This window comes from Poecilia formosa, unplaced genomic scaffold (assembly GCF_000485575.1).
Source record: "Poecilia formosa unplaced genomic scaffold, Poecilia_formosa-5.1.2 Scaffold237, whole genome shotgun sequence".
NCBI classification, from domain to species: Eukaryota; Metazoa; Chordata; class Actinopteri; order Cyprinodontiformes; family Poeciliidae; genus Poecilia; species Poecilia formosa.
In genome coordinates, this window is record NW_006800176.1 from 671281 (window position 1) to 686422 (window position 15142).

A 15142-nucleotide genomic window follows, 5' to 3' on the forward strand; every position below is an offset into this window, starting at 1 on the left:
GGACTTTTATTTACCTTTGTAAAAAAAAAAAAAAAAAAAAAAAATTCCAATGTCACCAACTGCTTCAGACATTTGGTAGAAAAAAAGTTGTGGAAAAAAAAAAAAACCCACGAAGAACGAGAACAAAGCAGGAAGGCCAGAGATGAAGCTGTGCAGATGTCTAAAGCAGGGTTCAGTTATAAAATAACATCTGGAGTTCATAAACTGTTCAGTTTATCGTCTGAAAATCAAGGCAATGGCACTGATGAAAAACATATTAAAACATGGTTCCTGATCTAAACTGGCAAGATTGTCAAGGAGCGGATTAAGCAGAGAATCAGCCAAGAGGGTCGTAGGTATTCTGGAGGGGCTGGAGCAGTTTGCCACAAGCCATGTTAGGGGATACAGCAAAGATGCGAAAGATGTTACTTTAGCCAAATGAAACCAATTCAGAACATCTCTGCCCAAATGTCGAACAGTATGTGTGGTGGAAAACTAAAACTGATGCTGCCATGGTGATGCTTTTCTTCCGAGATAAGGAACACGATCAGAATAGACTAGAAGATGGATGGATGTAAACATGTGGCAACCTTGGATGAAAAGCTATGAAAGTTAGGAAGCTCAAAAATATTCAGTGTAAACATTTGTAAAGCTTGCAGAAAAATACCCAAAAGAGCTGGTTTTCAAAAAGTTCAACTGGAGGGTGCTGAAAACCCTCCAGTTGAACTTGAAATGAATGCTCCTCCCTCTCTTCAGTATTTTGTCAAAAGATTTGAAAACGGTCCAGAATGCTCCTTCTACTTCCCAGTCATTTGCTAATTTGTGCTGTTCTACACCATAAAATCCCAGTAAAATCCACAAAAGCATCTGGTTGGAAAGTGATAAAATGTGGGAAAAAGTTCAGTGTTGATACTTTTGCAGGACAGCACTAGTTCCTTCCACTGTCGCAACTGGTGAACATACATAGGCGTGCACTCGCAAAACACTGCCAAGCTTTGGAAAATGAATTTGCTTGATGATGGAGAGGATGCATTATCTGGTGGTACAGTAGAGTGCGTGTGGCCCGGGTACACTATAGCTGCCTCCAGCTCTCAAAGTAGGAGCGGCAGTCTCCTGGGTCCTGGTAGGAGAATGGGCTGAAGCTGCGGTCTAATTCATCACAACTTCGCAGGAAACAAGCAATCGCAGGGAGGCTTCTGAAAGAAAAAAAAAGAAGAAAAGAAAAAGAGGAAACCTTAGCAAAAGACACAACAAGTCTCACTGGGCCGAGGAAATTCCCCTGGTCGCCATTGTTGTTAACTGTCAGCGTCCTCCATAGCTTAAACGCTCAGACAGAAGCGATATAGAGAAGACAAAAGAGCATAGGAAATAAAAAAAAGAAGAAATCATAAGTAGAGGATAATAAAAGTAACCCTATGCGCTGTATTTTACCGGCACCTCAGCTTATTTACAGGTCCATTACAGCGTGTACTCCGCGTGTATGCGGATGCGATTGTTTAGCTGCCGCTCACAGCGGGGTCCTTGCTGAGGTACCGGCTCATGGGGATATGACGAGCTGCTGAAGGGTTTCCGTGACAACCTGGGTTGTCTGTCCAATCAGGGTGTGAGGGCTTCCAGATTGAGAAGTGGTCCTCCGGGGAGCTGTTCCTCAGCTGGCTCGAAATGCTTCGCCACGAAGAACATCCTTCAGAGGGAGGCCATCACAAAGTGAGAATCCGCTCCAAATGGGTACTTTGACATTCCCCGGCATAATTGGAAGCACTTTCTAAACCGAGGGGTTCTTTTAAAAATGCATTGAACAGCAGAGAACAGGATGCTTGCAATTTTGATTCCACTCATGAACCTCTCTGCAGCAGCCTTGTCAGGCTTGTGCTATGTATGTTACGACCGACCCATTTGTCAAACTGCCAACTTTTTTTTTTTTATTGTATTTTATTGTGTATGTATAAAAGTAAGAGGCATATTTGAGTATAAGCTACCTGCTCATTCAAGCAAATCTCCTTCTGTAATCTGCCTCTATCTACACCACATCGGTTTCCTTTTTTCCCCACTCTTTCTGTTTTTTTGGCTGCTTTTTCTTTTTTTTTTTTTTTTTGCTCTGAAGTTGCATAGTGGTTTCATCATCCTGAGCAATAGGAGCCAGCGGGGTATCGCGCAAACACAACAGACAGGCTCATTTTTCACAGGTTGACTTCCGAGCTATTCTGCAGGATGTGTCACGACAAACGGCGGATATGTGACAGACTCACGTCGCACCCGTGTCCTTGCATTAGAGAGAGGAGGCACTATATCATGTGTGCGTCTTGTGTGTGTTGTTTGCGACTGTGTACACCTGCACTGGATCCAGTGTATTATTTTTTTTGTTCTTTGTGGTTTTTCTTTTTTCTTCTTCATTTTTTTTTTAGTAACAAATAAGCCCACAGGAATGGTTTGCCCCTCATGCGGTAACGTTGAACCTCATTCCCAGCAGGCCTCAGCTCTCCACCAGCCAACATCACCACCTCCGCCGTGCCCAGCATCGTCACTCCCATCGTCAACGGATTCACCGGCATCCCTCATCAGCCCAACGGGCACCCCGCCGTGGAGACGGTGTACACCAATGGCCTGCCGCCCTACTCCACCCAGAGCCCCACCGCCGCCGACACCCTGCAGCAAGCCTTCACCGGCGTTCAGCAATACACAGGTGGGGACGCGACGAGGCTTCTCTGTCGCCGCTTGATCTCACCTGCTCACAAATGCCAGCCGTGTTATCGGCTACAAGTTAATTACCACAGGGGTGTTTACAGTGCGTCAGAACACGACATCAGAGCGCCTTTGATTCGACACGTTACGCCTGTGTGATCGACCTTAAGCATCCTTGACACCGTTCTCTGCAGGATCCCCCCTCGCTTTTACACCACCCTCTCTTTATTTCTCTGCGCCTTCTTTCCGCAGCAATCTACCCAGCCACCACGCTGACTCCCATCGGCCAAACACTGCCCCAGCCGCCCCAGGTCATCCAGCAGCAGCAGCAGCAGAGAGAAGGTGAGGGTGAGAGAACGTTATTACTTTCACACTTCACCCATCCCATCCTCCTGTAATGGATATAAAAAGCAGAGATGAGCATGAGAGACCAATATTGCTTTTACAGTGTACACATCTCAATTCTGCGGAATGGGTAAATAGAGTGGAAAGGTTGAGGAAACAATATTACATTTCACACCTAATCTGAGGTAACTTATACATTATATACACCATAAAAAATACAGAATAGCTAGACAGAGAGCAGTGATAATGCAGCTGTATTAAATTTTCTGGTTTTATGATCAACATAGTCATATGTTTTTTTTTCTTTTTCTTTTTTTATAAGTAACAATAAAATCCATTGTAATAAACCTGTAAGAAGCATGCTGCTGCAGCCAAGGGGGACAAGAGTTATGAAAATGTAGAAATGGGAAAACTGGGGCACCTTTCATAAAAATATTTAAAGTGGATCATGGTGATTTTTTTTTCTTTTTTTTCTTTTTTTTTTTTTTGCTCACACCTGCTGCACAAGTCTAAAAAGAGGAGGAAGAAAGAAAAAAACTGACAGAAATTCTGGAGATATTGCTAAAGAGTATCAATATAATAAGTTAGTCAGTAAAGTATTACATGAATTACAAAAGTGTAAGAAATAGTATTAAGGAGTTTTTTATTCCCATTGCCATTGTCAAATTGTTCCATCCATTGATCAATCCATATCTATGATTAACTTCCAAAACTATTACTATACATTCATAGATTAGTTTTGTATGATACAACATTAGACCTTTTGTCGGCGTGTTGAGAGGCACATGTTCTAAGTTTTATCTTTAATTATTCGTAATTTACTCCACCAGCCTTTGAGTTACAGTTTGAGTAGCAAAGAATGGAGGAACGTACAGATAAAGCAAACCTATTCTGTAGAACTGATTTGACCCAAGTACCAGTCTTAAATAAAACGCTGAAGACCACTGAAGGTCAGCTAAACAGATAATTGTCATATCATTTGGTGAGACCGGAGAGATGAAATTGACATGCGTTTCCTCTATTTGCCTGCTCAGGTCCAGAGGGGTGTAATCTCTTCATCTACCACCTGCCGCAGGAGTTTGGAGACAATGAACTCATGCAGATGTTTTTGCCCTTTGGTACAGTCATCTCTTCTAAGGTCTTCATGGACCGGGCGACCAACCAGAGCAAGTGCTTCGGTGAGTTACAGACTGCATGTACAGATCCACTCACACTTATTTGCACAACTGGTGAATATATGTATGAACTCTTAAAATAAAGCTTATTTTATTGCATTTGCATGAGCTCACGCTGAAAAACTGTGCATAATCCAACCTTTCACTTTAGAGAATTTATTGAGTGAGGAGAAAGAAACATCATGTTAAGAAATGATAGCAACTTAATGTTGCAACAACTGATGGTGCAGAATAAAATGCAGACAACACATTTTAATTTGTGCTTTACGTTTTAAGCTAGTCACTTTATAAAAAGGGGAAAATAATATAAAGATGGAAATAGAAATAGAGGTGCAAAATCTCCAAAGCAAACTGTTAATGTGAGGAAACACCACAAGTTTATTCTTGTCGGATTTTACCCATGATTCCCAGTTTGGATATGTCTGCACCAATGTCCTCTCGTTGGGAGCTATCTGCACTGCTAATAGGCACAAATGTCTGTCTGTGTGAGTGGTGAAGTCACAAATCCAACCCAACCTCAGTTGAAGTCAATTAAACATTGTTTGAATATTTGAGCAGAATTTTGACAGTCGGGCAGTGTGATCTGATTGCTGACTTTAATACCTGTGTTGCCAATAACCACAAACAAACGAAGGGTGAGACACTGAATGTTATTTTTAGAGCAAGATTATCGTCCATGTTCGTCTATGTTGTCTTCTTCTCTGGGATTTCTCCCTCTGACCTCAGCTTCTCTGAATGAATTTCAACCGGGTCAGTCAGTGACCAGGAGGAGGAGGTTTGAACGACAACATGGTTTTCTGCAGGACTTCAATGGAACAATACACTTCTTTCAGATAAAATTAAGATTGGACACTTCTGGACAACAAGCACTCTACACCAGTGTGCTGGATTGTTATGAAACAAGGATAAGAATAAATATGTAAAAAAGCGCCTTGTTTCTTTCAATGTGCCTGGTGGAGTATCTGTGATGCTTTGGGCCTGTTTCTCTTCCAAAAGTCCTGGGAACCTGGGAACAGAGCATCTGAAACATGGGAACTTTTTTAGATGCATATCCATTTGGACTTTGTTAGTTAAGTGTAAATGATTTGTCATTCCAGCAGGCAAACTATCCATAATATATGGTTATATCAACACAAAAATATTTCACCAAATACCCAACCGACCTTTTATAACCTGACTTGAATTTCATGGAGAAAGAAAACCCTGTGGGATGAGCTAAGAAGTGTCAACAAGTTGTTTTTGTTGAGCTAAATAGTTATGATCACTGTCTTTTTATGAATAACTCCTGAATAACTAATTTGAAAACATTAAAACATTTAAAACACTTTTTTCCATAACCTATTCTGGCTGTGACAGCATTTGACAGCCCACAGACTGCGAGGATTGATCTTCGCCCAGACAAACCGACTTGAATTTGCATCTTGATGACTGCTTGTGCTTTGGCGTGAGGGCCGAGAAAAAGATGCTCCGAGTGCATCGTTTCCAAACTGGCCTGGATGCAGTCGATCAGAGTCAATGTCCTTGTTTCGTTTTGGCAGATGACTGACCCGGGGAAACCTTCAGGCGCCGTGTCAGCGTCTTCGTCGCTGTTCCGTAGCCCCTCGTTTCTGTCGATGCCTGCAACTGCTGAGGCCGAACCGCACACCTCCGCACTTCGAGCAGACTAACTTCGCCTTCGCAGGCACCTGAAGAGCTCGACAGTGACGCTTCAGGGGCGGACCGGATTGGGGGTGATTGTGGAGCAGCAATTGTTTTTACTCAAAGGGAACCGCATAAGCCCAGTGAAGTATCCCTGGTGCCTGAATGCTTTTGTTCGAGTGAGAGGGTTAATATTAGATACTCCTGAAAGAAGATCTATTTGCAGTATTGACGAGCAGCTACAATAGACATTCACATCAAGGCGGCAGCACTTTGGTACAATTAATCTTTAAATGAGGGAGAGAGAATACTCTTAAATTGACGAGACTCCTCATCAAAACATGTAGTCTTTGATGAGACTACGGGGCCTGTGCCTGCTCAGCTCTCGTTCCACCACCCTAAATGTGCCTAGTTGCTGGTGGCATGTAGGAGGTCGCATCCTTTTACTGCCGCTGCTCTTTCTTCAGACTTTCATGTTGGCCTCGTCTTCTCTGCCAAATGGGCCAAACCAGATCCAGGAAGGCCAGCCGCAGTCTCTCCCAGGTGACTGCGGACGCGCAGAGGCCCCTGTTGTTTTTTTTTTCACGGGTCATTAACTGTACCTAATGGCACCGCAGACGCAAGGGAGCACATCAAGCAGAGACACACTCCGCTGCAGCTTCTGGTCCCTGAAATCTGAAGGCTTATTTTTTTCTACTTTGATGGAAACGGGATGTTCAGCGTAGGTTTGAGGAGTGGGGAGTTTTGGGGGAAGATGTGCTGATGGGAGGTTTGCGCCGTCTGCCTCGAAACTTGTCGAGTTTGTTTTTGTTTACACTGAACTTTTATTTTTACCGTTGCATGCTATATTTGTTAGCTGAGTTTAAAATGTGTTGCTTTGCAAAGCTCATACATACCTTTGGAGCTTTTGAAGTTTTGTCGCATTATAACCACACACTTTGAGAATTGGGATTTTATGTCAAAGACATAGTAGTGATTACTTTTGAAGTGGGTCGGAAGTGGCAATTGGTTTAAAAATATTCATACGATTGTATGTTGGCCCCCAATTCAATATTTTGTTGAACAACAAAATCTTGCTGTGTTGTCATTTGCAGCTTCTGACCAGTTTTCTTCTTCCAGGAAACTGTATTTATTTACTTCCATCCATTTTCTCATCAAACAAATCTCCTGTCTCCATTTAGATAAACCATCCCCTTATATAATCTTATGTGTTGGTCAAAATAAATTTTTTTTATTCTCATCTGACCAGAGCACCATCTTCCACATATATATTTTTGTGTGTTTGACTTTACTAGTATGTTTCACTTTGCTTTTGTTGAAGTATAGTTAAAAATATCAACATTTGTTACTGTAATGTGATATAAAGTAAAAAGCGTGCCCAATAAATTCTATAAATTCAAAGCATCGTGGTCAGCATGGTCTGTAAATATTAAGCACTTCTTACTTAAACCCTTTTAGCTGGTAATTATTTTCTATTTTCCAATTTTCAAATCTATTCATTGATGGAATTTATTTTTCTTAGCGAGAATTGGTAATGCAATGTTTTGTTTTATTATTTAACTGAAATAGGCTGCTGCTTTTCATACTCTGCAACATGTGCCTCAAAAACCACAGAGCAGCTTAATATTACATGTCTTCTCTACAAAGGAGTGTGATGTGTTTTGGCAGCAACAGCTCCAAACATGTCCCAACAGCTCTTTCTTTCACATACTTACTCTTTTTTTTTTTTTTTTTTTGGCTTAAAGCTTATTTTGGACATCATCCTGACCCTTTCTTCTTGTAAGTTTAATAAATTTGATTTGTTTCCTAACAGGTTTTGTCAGCTTTGACAACCCTGCTAGCGCACAGGCAGCTATTCAGGCCATGAACGGTTTTCAAATCGGGATGAAGAGGTTGAAAGTCCAGCTAAAGAGACCGAAGGATGCCAGCCGCCCTTACTGACACAGCCTACCTTCAGTATTCACTGCAGCAGCACAGGTAAGCCCTGAAAACGGTGAGGGTTTTTTCTTTTGTCTTCACAAAAGTAAGTTTCAAGCTGCTGCTGCTTCTTCTTCTTCTTCTTTAGAAGAGCTGTGATGGGTTTCTGTAAATATATTTAATAAAACGGTTTATAGTGTAATGAAACTATGTAATTGTTTCAAAAATACTGCAAAACTCAAAGGTTTATAAATACGCAGCTAAGGATGTATTCACTCCTGACACATTTGGTCTGCTTTAAAAGGACCAGAGTTCATTTTGTCCACTGGTCTGCATCTTTAGTGCAGGTGTGAGAGACATTATGTAAAATTGACTACTTTTTTTAACTTTATGTATTAAAGCTGTGCTCCGTCCCACCCCCTGATTGCTATCCAGTGGGGTAGATTTGTTTAGAAATTATAGCAAACTGCACCAAGAGCAGAAAAAAAATAAAATAAAATCTGCTTTTGGTCCACACTAAACAAGTGGACCCAAAGACTTTCCTGGTGTGAATACACCTTTTAGGCCTCACCATCAACACCCATGTACCTTTAAACAGTGGCCTAGCACTCTTAAGTTGTAAATAATGTATGTACAGAAAGCAGGAGAAAGGCGATAAAGAAGAGCAGCAAAGTCCTTTCAGGAATTCCTTTCCCCAGTTTGTCGTTTAAATAAAAAATGACATTTAAAAGGAGTCCTGGAGGTCAAACAAAGGTCAGGGAAACGTTCCAAGAGAAGCTTAATGTTCTACCCTGCGACTGAAGCCTGACAAAGTGTGACTTTGCTTTGGAGAATCGGGAGTAGAATGTAAAAATGAGCATCTAAAGAAGCTTTACAGTATCTGAACTGATGAGTAAAAATAGAGCCTACCGTCTGCACTAAGCGCAGATATGTGCGCAGAATTTTATTATCATTACAAAACCTTAACTTTCCAGAACAAAGGGGATCAAACATGCTTGGGCGGCCATGTACCAAAGAAATGAGGACCATTTAACTGACAGATGGGCCAAGGAAATATCACTTCATCCTGTAAGATGAGGAAACAGGAAAGCTCATTGTTTTCAAACAATCCCCCCCGCCCCTATGAATCCCATAATTGTGTATCATAAATAAGAGAAAAGAAAATTATATATAGGTTCTTAAATATTTTACAAATAATCAAAAAAAAGTGTAGTCTGCCTTATTTGTAGCTACTGAAACTGTTAAAATATTCTTTATTGCAATAGATTCAGATTCATCTTCAATTGTAGCTTTACTCAACTGGGCGGGCAAAGCTCATGTTTAGCCACAAATTCTCCATTGAGCTTGACTTCAACTAGGCTGTTACAAAACAAAACTTTTTTTTTGTTTTGTTTTGTATTTTTGTCATCAAAATATTTCAGTTTTATTGTCTTGCGGAGAGTTGAACTTCTTCCCAGGCCACAAGTCTTTACCAGGTTTTCTTCCCTGTCCCTGATGGGGATGGGGGGAAATAAATAAATAAAACATCCCCAAAGCACGATACAGCCATCATTATGTTGCACCACCAGTTATATCAGCATAGATTTAATTGCACTCTAATAAATAATTAAGCCTGTTTCATGCGGCAAGATAATTAGGCTGATTTTTGACTCAGTTTTCCCCTTCCTAACATCTAAGGAACACTCCGATTATCGTGATGGCTCTAAAGATAATCTTATGAGATGTTCCTACCGTGTGATGATCTAGTCTGCTTGGAAGGACATCAGTAGCGCTTCGACCTCAAATCGGGGATATTTAACCTGTTGGATTGTCTTGGCCTGATAGCCCAGCGTGTGGGGTGTTCCCTGAGGACAAACAAGCGTGCAGCCTGTTAAATGTGATGTGTAGCCAATCAGAGAGCAAAGTGATGGAAACACAGAGGAAAATCGGCAAGACGGCACACGAAACTGCCGCCACTGCAGAAAGTCGAGCGGAAGTTGCAGACATCTTTTTGTATAATTTCCCTGTTAAAAATTGCCCACCAACATTGCGTCTTCCTTGTGAGTCATGCAGCCAGGGTTTTTTTTTTTTTTTACTTGTGTTTGAATGCAGGAAATCTGTTTGTGTGTGTTTTGTTGTGTGGCTCTACACCTCACACACACACACACACTGTTAGAGCTTTGATTTTCTTTTTGTCGTGTGTGTGTGGTCTCTCAGGTTTTGAAAATCAACCAACAATTTTAAAATCTTGCCACGTGAACCAGGCATTGGGTGACTTCTGAAGGCAATTGGTTGCTCTGAGTGCAACTGCATGCTGCAACCTTCATATTTTTAGTGGTAATACACTTTGAAAGCTATCCGTTAATTTCATTCCACTTTGAAATTACTCACACACTCACACACACACACACACACACACACACACACACACACACAGCCCTGATAGCTTCTACAATTAGCAACATTTTGAAGGATATGGGCATTATGCAAACAAAGCACAAATATAAACTTTTGATGGATGCAAAGGGGACATATTTAGAGCAGGCTAGTCCTAATGACGTCAATTTTTTAATATATTTTAGTGCCCAAAATATGACAGAAGTGCATTTAATTGGAAGATGCATTTCATTTTGGTTCAAGATATTTAAAGTCAGGGGACATTTTGGCAATGTGGGTCCTGTGATTTTATCCTATAATTTTAAATCGTATGTGTATTGGCAGTAAATGTAAGGCTAAGCACAGAATGTGCAAAAATACAGAGTCCAAGTTGATTTTATGATGGAAGCACATCATGGGCATATTAATTGTGGGAAAAATCTGTCATCATTGTGATTGACAAAGACGGATTCAGTGTAATGGTCTCTCCAGACCATTACACTGATATAATGGAGCCATACTGAAATATCCAAAGTTTAAAGAAATGGATCTTTGGATTGACAGTTTAATGAGCAGTGAAATTTAAAATCGCTCCTTTCTCTTTTTTTTTTCCTTCTTTCTTTGTCTTTCTTTTTCTTCTTTTTTCCCAGAGTTTAGAGGACACACGTGAAGATATCTGGGAGGAGGTCAGCTTTTTTTCTTTGAGAGCAAGCATATGTTTTAAAAAAATCAACACGTGAGGAGTTTTTTGGGAGACATATCAACACTTATCAACACATGAGGATGCAGGTTAGAGCAGCAACAGGAGGTGTGGGAAAGGGAAGGAGGAGAAACGGCGCTTCGATGGGGACGTAACAGCAACAGATGGCACAGGACAGCGAGAAGAAGGAAAACCTGGAAAAGAGACTCGACGGGACTGAACAACAGAACTTTTTCTTGTTAAGACTTGAATTGTTAAGTAAGCAACAAACAAAAAAAGCAGCAACAACAAATAGATTTCTATATACATATTATATACACACATATATATATATACATATATATATATATAAGGAACAAAGAGGCGCTTGTGGCTTTTACTGGACAAATGAGGGTTAAAACTTGAAGATAAAAAAAACAGTGGAGAAAAGAACCAATTCTACACGTCCACTGACAGACTTTCTTTCTCTTTCCCTCTTTCTCTTATTCTCTCACCGTCTCTCAGCAAGCGCAGAACTATGACTCTTGGAGGTCACTGAGGTTTCCAATAGCAAAAGTAGAACTGCAATTCTTTCACCCCTAAGGGACCAAAGGACCAAACATTTTTATTGTTCTGAACAGCGATATATATAGTATTAATAATACTAATACTACAAACTACTACTAATAATATTACAAGTTAAACTTAAGAAGAAACACTAGCTTCAGGTTGAAAAAAAAAAAAAGAACAAGGGTTTTTTTTTTTCTTTTTGGTTTCCTTTTACCTTTATAGCTACCGGGTTGGAGAATGATAAAAGCAAAAACAGAAAATGTATAAAAAAAAACATAAATAAATGAAGCTGTACTATTTTAGCAGCATAGAAGATATGGGTTAGGCATTGTGTCGGGCATGTTCAGATATGTTTATTTATTTATTTATTTTTATTTTTGTCCTGATACATCAGCATTCCCAGCATTTCATCTCAGAAGCATGATCTTTGTGTTTTTGAGTCAAAGATGGGAAACAAAAGCGCCGAAGCAAAGGAAGGACAAAATAACCTCAAACAGGACCACAAACACCGACCTCGGTTCAATTCGAAATCCTCGATCTTCACTGCGAATTATTAGTTAAACGCCTCGACGGGGCAGATGGTCTGACCGTGAACCACTGTGGCGAAAGTGCCACCTGTTGGGTCGCCGATGGGTCGAGCCCTCGCCCACTGCTAAGCCGCTCCAGCTGCTTCCAGCAGCAGGTGAGAGCGGGAACGCCCGCCCTCCCGTCACTTTTCCTCCTTCACGTCAAAGTGCCAGCGTTACTGTCTATTAACAGGGATCATCAGTGGATGAGGGAGCCCTGAAACTAAACCAGGACATAATTACAATAATGATAATATTGATCAGATGGAAGCGGCACTGCAGGGTCAGAGATGCACAATCGATTGTCACATTGGCATTTCGAAGAAGCTTGACTGAGTGACAGAGCTGATCTGAGTCTCACTGGAGTCTTTTTGTCTCCCTTCATAGAGTGCTTGCAAAAGTGTTCATACTTAACATGTTTTAGCATGAAAACATGCTGAGGATTTCTGCCACAGGAAAAAACAAAACAAAACAAAAAAAAACACAGTCAGGATGTCGAGTGAAAACTTGATACCCAAACTACCACAAACTTCACCTTAAAATGGGCCGTTCTAATATTTTTATCTAAATAATTATTTTCTTGCTATAGCTGTATATTTGATGATGTCCCAGGTTTTCTTGTAGATTGGAGTCTGCATTTAAAGACACCTGAGCTGTTTTTGTTTTGTTTGGGGTTTTTCAGGTTCTTAATTGCGCATTATGATTGCACAGTTAGAGCTCATACACAGTGAAAGACAAGCTTGGCATTATCAGCTACTGCAGGTCAAATTCAGACCAAAATGATCCATCAATTAGAGAGCAGGAGGCCTAGAAGCGCTGCTACCGTCAGCGATGGTCACACACAGCCCCGGTGCGGTGATGTCGTGGCACGGCATGCTCTGTGAGAAACGATTAATCAACTAAAACAGAGTCATCCTGATCCGAGAAACACATTCGGTTGATCCGAGATGAAATCTTTGTCTTCAAAGGCTTCTTAGTGAAGCTTTCTCTCTCTGTTTTTTTTTTCCTCTCCTTAAATGCCATTCCATGACTCAGTTTGCTCTTTGAAGCATTTTGCCCCCTCAGGACTCACTGAGATTTCGGCGCTTTCATCGACGTTCCAAACTTTTTAGGCACATCAGCACTCCGGACACTGCACCGCAGCACTCGTCCTGCAGAGGCTTCAGACAAAAAGTGACGACCTTGCCTCTGTGGTTTGGTTACAACAAAAATGTTTCCACCAGAGCGACTCTCTAGATCCTGACGACTGTACGCCTGCGTTTGATTACTTTTGGCTCAGCTGCTCTTTATCCTCATGTGATTCCTGCTCCACTGGATCAAAGTTATTATTATTATTAATATAAGAAAGACGGAGCAGGAATCTCAGTAGGTTCCCACTGCTGTTCATTGTACGTTGCTCTGCTGCCAGCAGTGTTTAGATGCTGCGCGATGGTGTTTTGTTACATATGCCTTTTCTCATCATGAATTGCCAAATTATGCAAGCATATCCATTGCAGTTCCTCATCAGATTTTAAATATGTGCCAGATTTCCTTAAAATGTAGTCTTATAAATATACTTATTTTAGAAAACTCTTTAGCAGATTGAAATATTTGATTTTGTGATATAGGATACCACTGTAGGAAAAGGGTCAGCTCCCCCTGAAATGATATACGATATAGATTTCCTGTGAAAAGGTTAGATTTCTTATATATTTGCCAGAAGACAGCTCCTTTCCCTCGGCGAGTAAATGTGAGTTTCCATGCTTGCTGTCAGGGCGAAGCAGCTTTAGGAAGCTGTGATATATGCCCTGCTTCCTCTAGGCCATCCAGAGCCTTATAAACCCCTGCCAAAATATATCTTTCTCATAGGATTTCTCCTCAAGAGAGTTTTTTCTTTTTTTTTTAATTATTAAAATCAAATTAGATTTTGCCTTGAAAACAGCTTGAGAAAAGCAAATTAAAGATGACAGGTGGAGCTGAAATGCAATGCTTTTGATTTATGTTAAGTTCTTTGATGCCCACTCTTAGAAGGAAAAGGAAATAAAAGCATATTAAAAAAAAAAGAACGATTAATCCACAATGTGAGAAACAAATATTGCCAGAGTTTGGCCCCTTGAGAGAAGAACAGGTGCATCAAGTCAGTGCACACAGTTCTTACTGTGAGTTTCAGGAAAGTTTAGGTCGTCGACATCTGTGAATGGCTTAAAAAAAGGGAACTGGCAGTAGTGATTTCTATAGTTTTCTGATTAAATTGCATGTGACTGAGCTAAAATTGATCTCTTACATACTTTTCACTCTTGCATCCATTGTTTTTTAAAATCATTTCTTCTGTTAATATTTATCATGCTACCATGGTGCCCTTTTTTTAATCTTCTGAGCATGCTCAATAGGGGCCGGGAGGGATGAAGATTATGAATATGGTATTGCTCGTATTGACAATATGATTCTTTACCTATTGTTTGAATGCTAAGGATAGTAGCTTATTATAAATATGAAATCTTGTATAATATGAAAAATCAGCACAGGCCCTTTTTCTTTGGGTTACGTAGAGGTTAGGGGGTTCAGGCGGGGAGGGCAGGGAGGGGACTCGCTTTATAAAGACATTAACTTTCTGGTTTCTCAGCACAAAAACAGACAAAGACGGAGAAGCAGCAGTATGATGAATCTCAGAACCAGTCTTTAAACCGGAAGGATACAAATGCTGTTTACAGGTAGAACTTGTTTTTCTTTGGATTTTTTTTTCTTCTTTTACTTTTTCTTTTTAAGCAGAGCGCCACCTGTTTTTGTGGCAGCATCAAGTACAGCATGGATTAACTGACAGGGAAAGCAGTATCTTTTTATAATAAAAATATTCAAATAATAACGAATAAAAAAAATATGTGTTCTGTATTAGCCTGAGAAACCAAACTTTTTTCCCCTGTTAAAATTTCTTAATACTTGCTGCTTAGATTACTTCATATTAATAATTGATGATTTAATAATTTTATAATTAATTACCTGGTCAAGTGTGTAACTTGATGTTTATTTATCAATTTATTTATTTATTTATTTATTTGCTACTTATTTAATTTATTTATTAATTTGTCACCTTATTTATTTTATGGTTATGGTAAGATAAAGATATGTGTCAAAAAGAAATGGTTATTGGAACTTTTCTCTTGTTCTCTCCTTTTTTTCCAATTTTACAATAAAAAAATCAAACTGGGGTGGTTTTGTTTCTTATAGTTCATTTGGACCGAGTGGAGTGCTGATCCGCA

The 15142-nt window shown here is 40.1% G+C and overlaps 1 protein-coding gene across 13 annotated transcripts in view; it reads left to right on the forward strand.

Moving 5' to 3' along the window:
- The window catches only part of celf5a (cugbp, Elav-like family member 5a), a 239129-nt gene extending 225192 nt beyond the window's left edge, over positions 1 to 13937 (forward strand). For 4 of the 13 annotated variants that reach the window (XM_016680248.1, XM_016680243.1, XM_016680242.1 and 1 more), the window contains exons 8-12: positions 2447 to 2662; positions 2914 to 3009; positions 4041 to 4184; positions 7633 to 7796; positions 10742 to 13937. In XM_016680248.1, coding sequence (XP_016535734.1) covers positions 2447 to 2662; positions 2914 to 3009; positions 4041 to 4184; positions 7633 to 7760 — 584 coding nt within the window. In that variant the 3' untranslated portion in view covers positions 7761 to 7796; positions 10742 to 13937. The remainder of the gene's footprint in view (positions 1 to 2446; positions 2663 to 2913; positions 3010 to 4040; positions 4185 to 7632; positions 7797 to 10741) is intronic. The other 9 variants (XM_016680239.1, XM_016680244.1, XM_016680247.1 and 6 more) reach the window with 3 other exon arrangements.
- The last annotated feature ends 1205 nt before the right edge of the window (positions 13938 to 15142 follow it).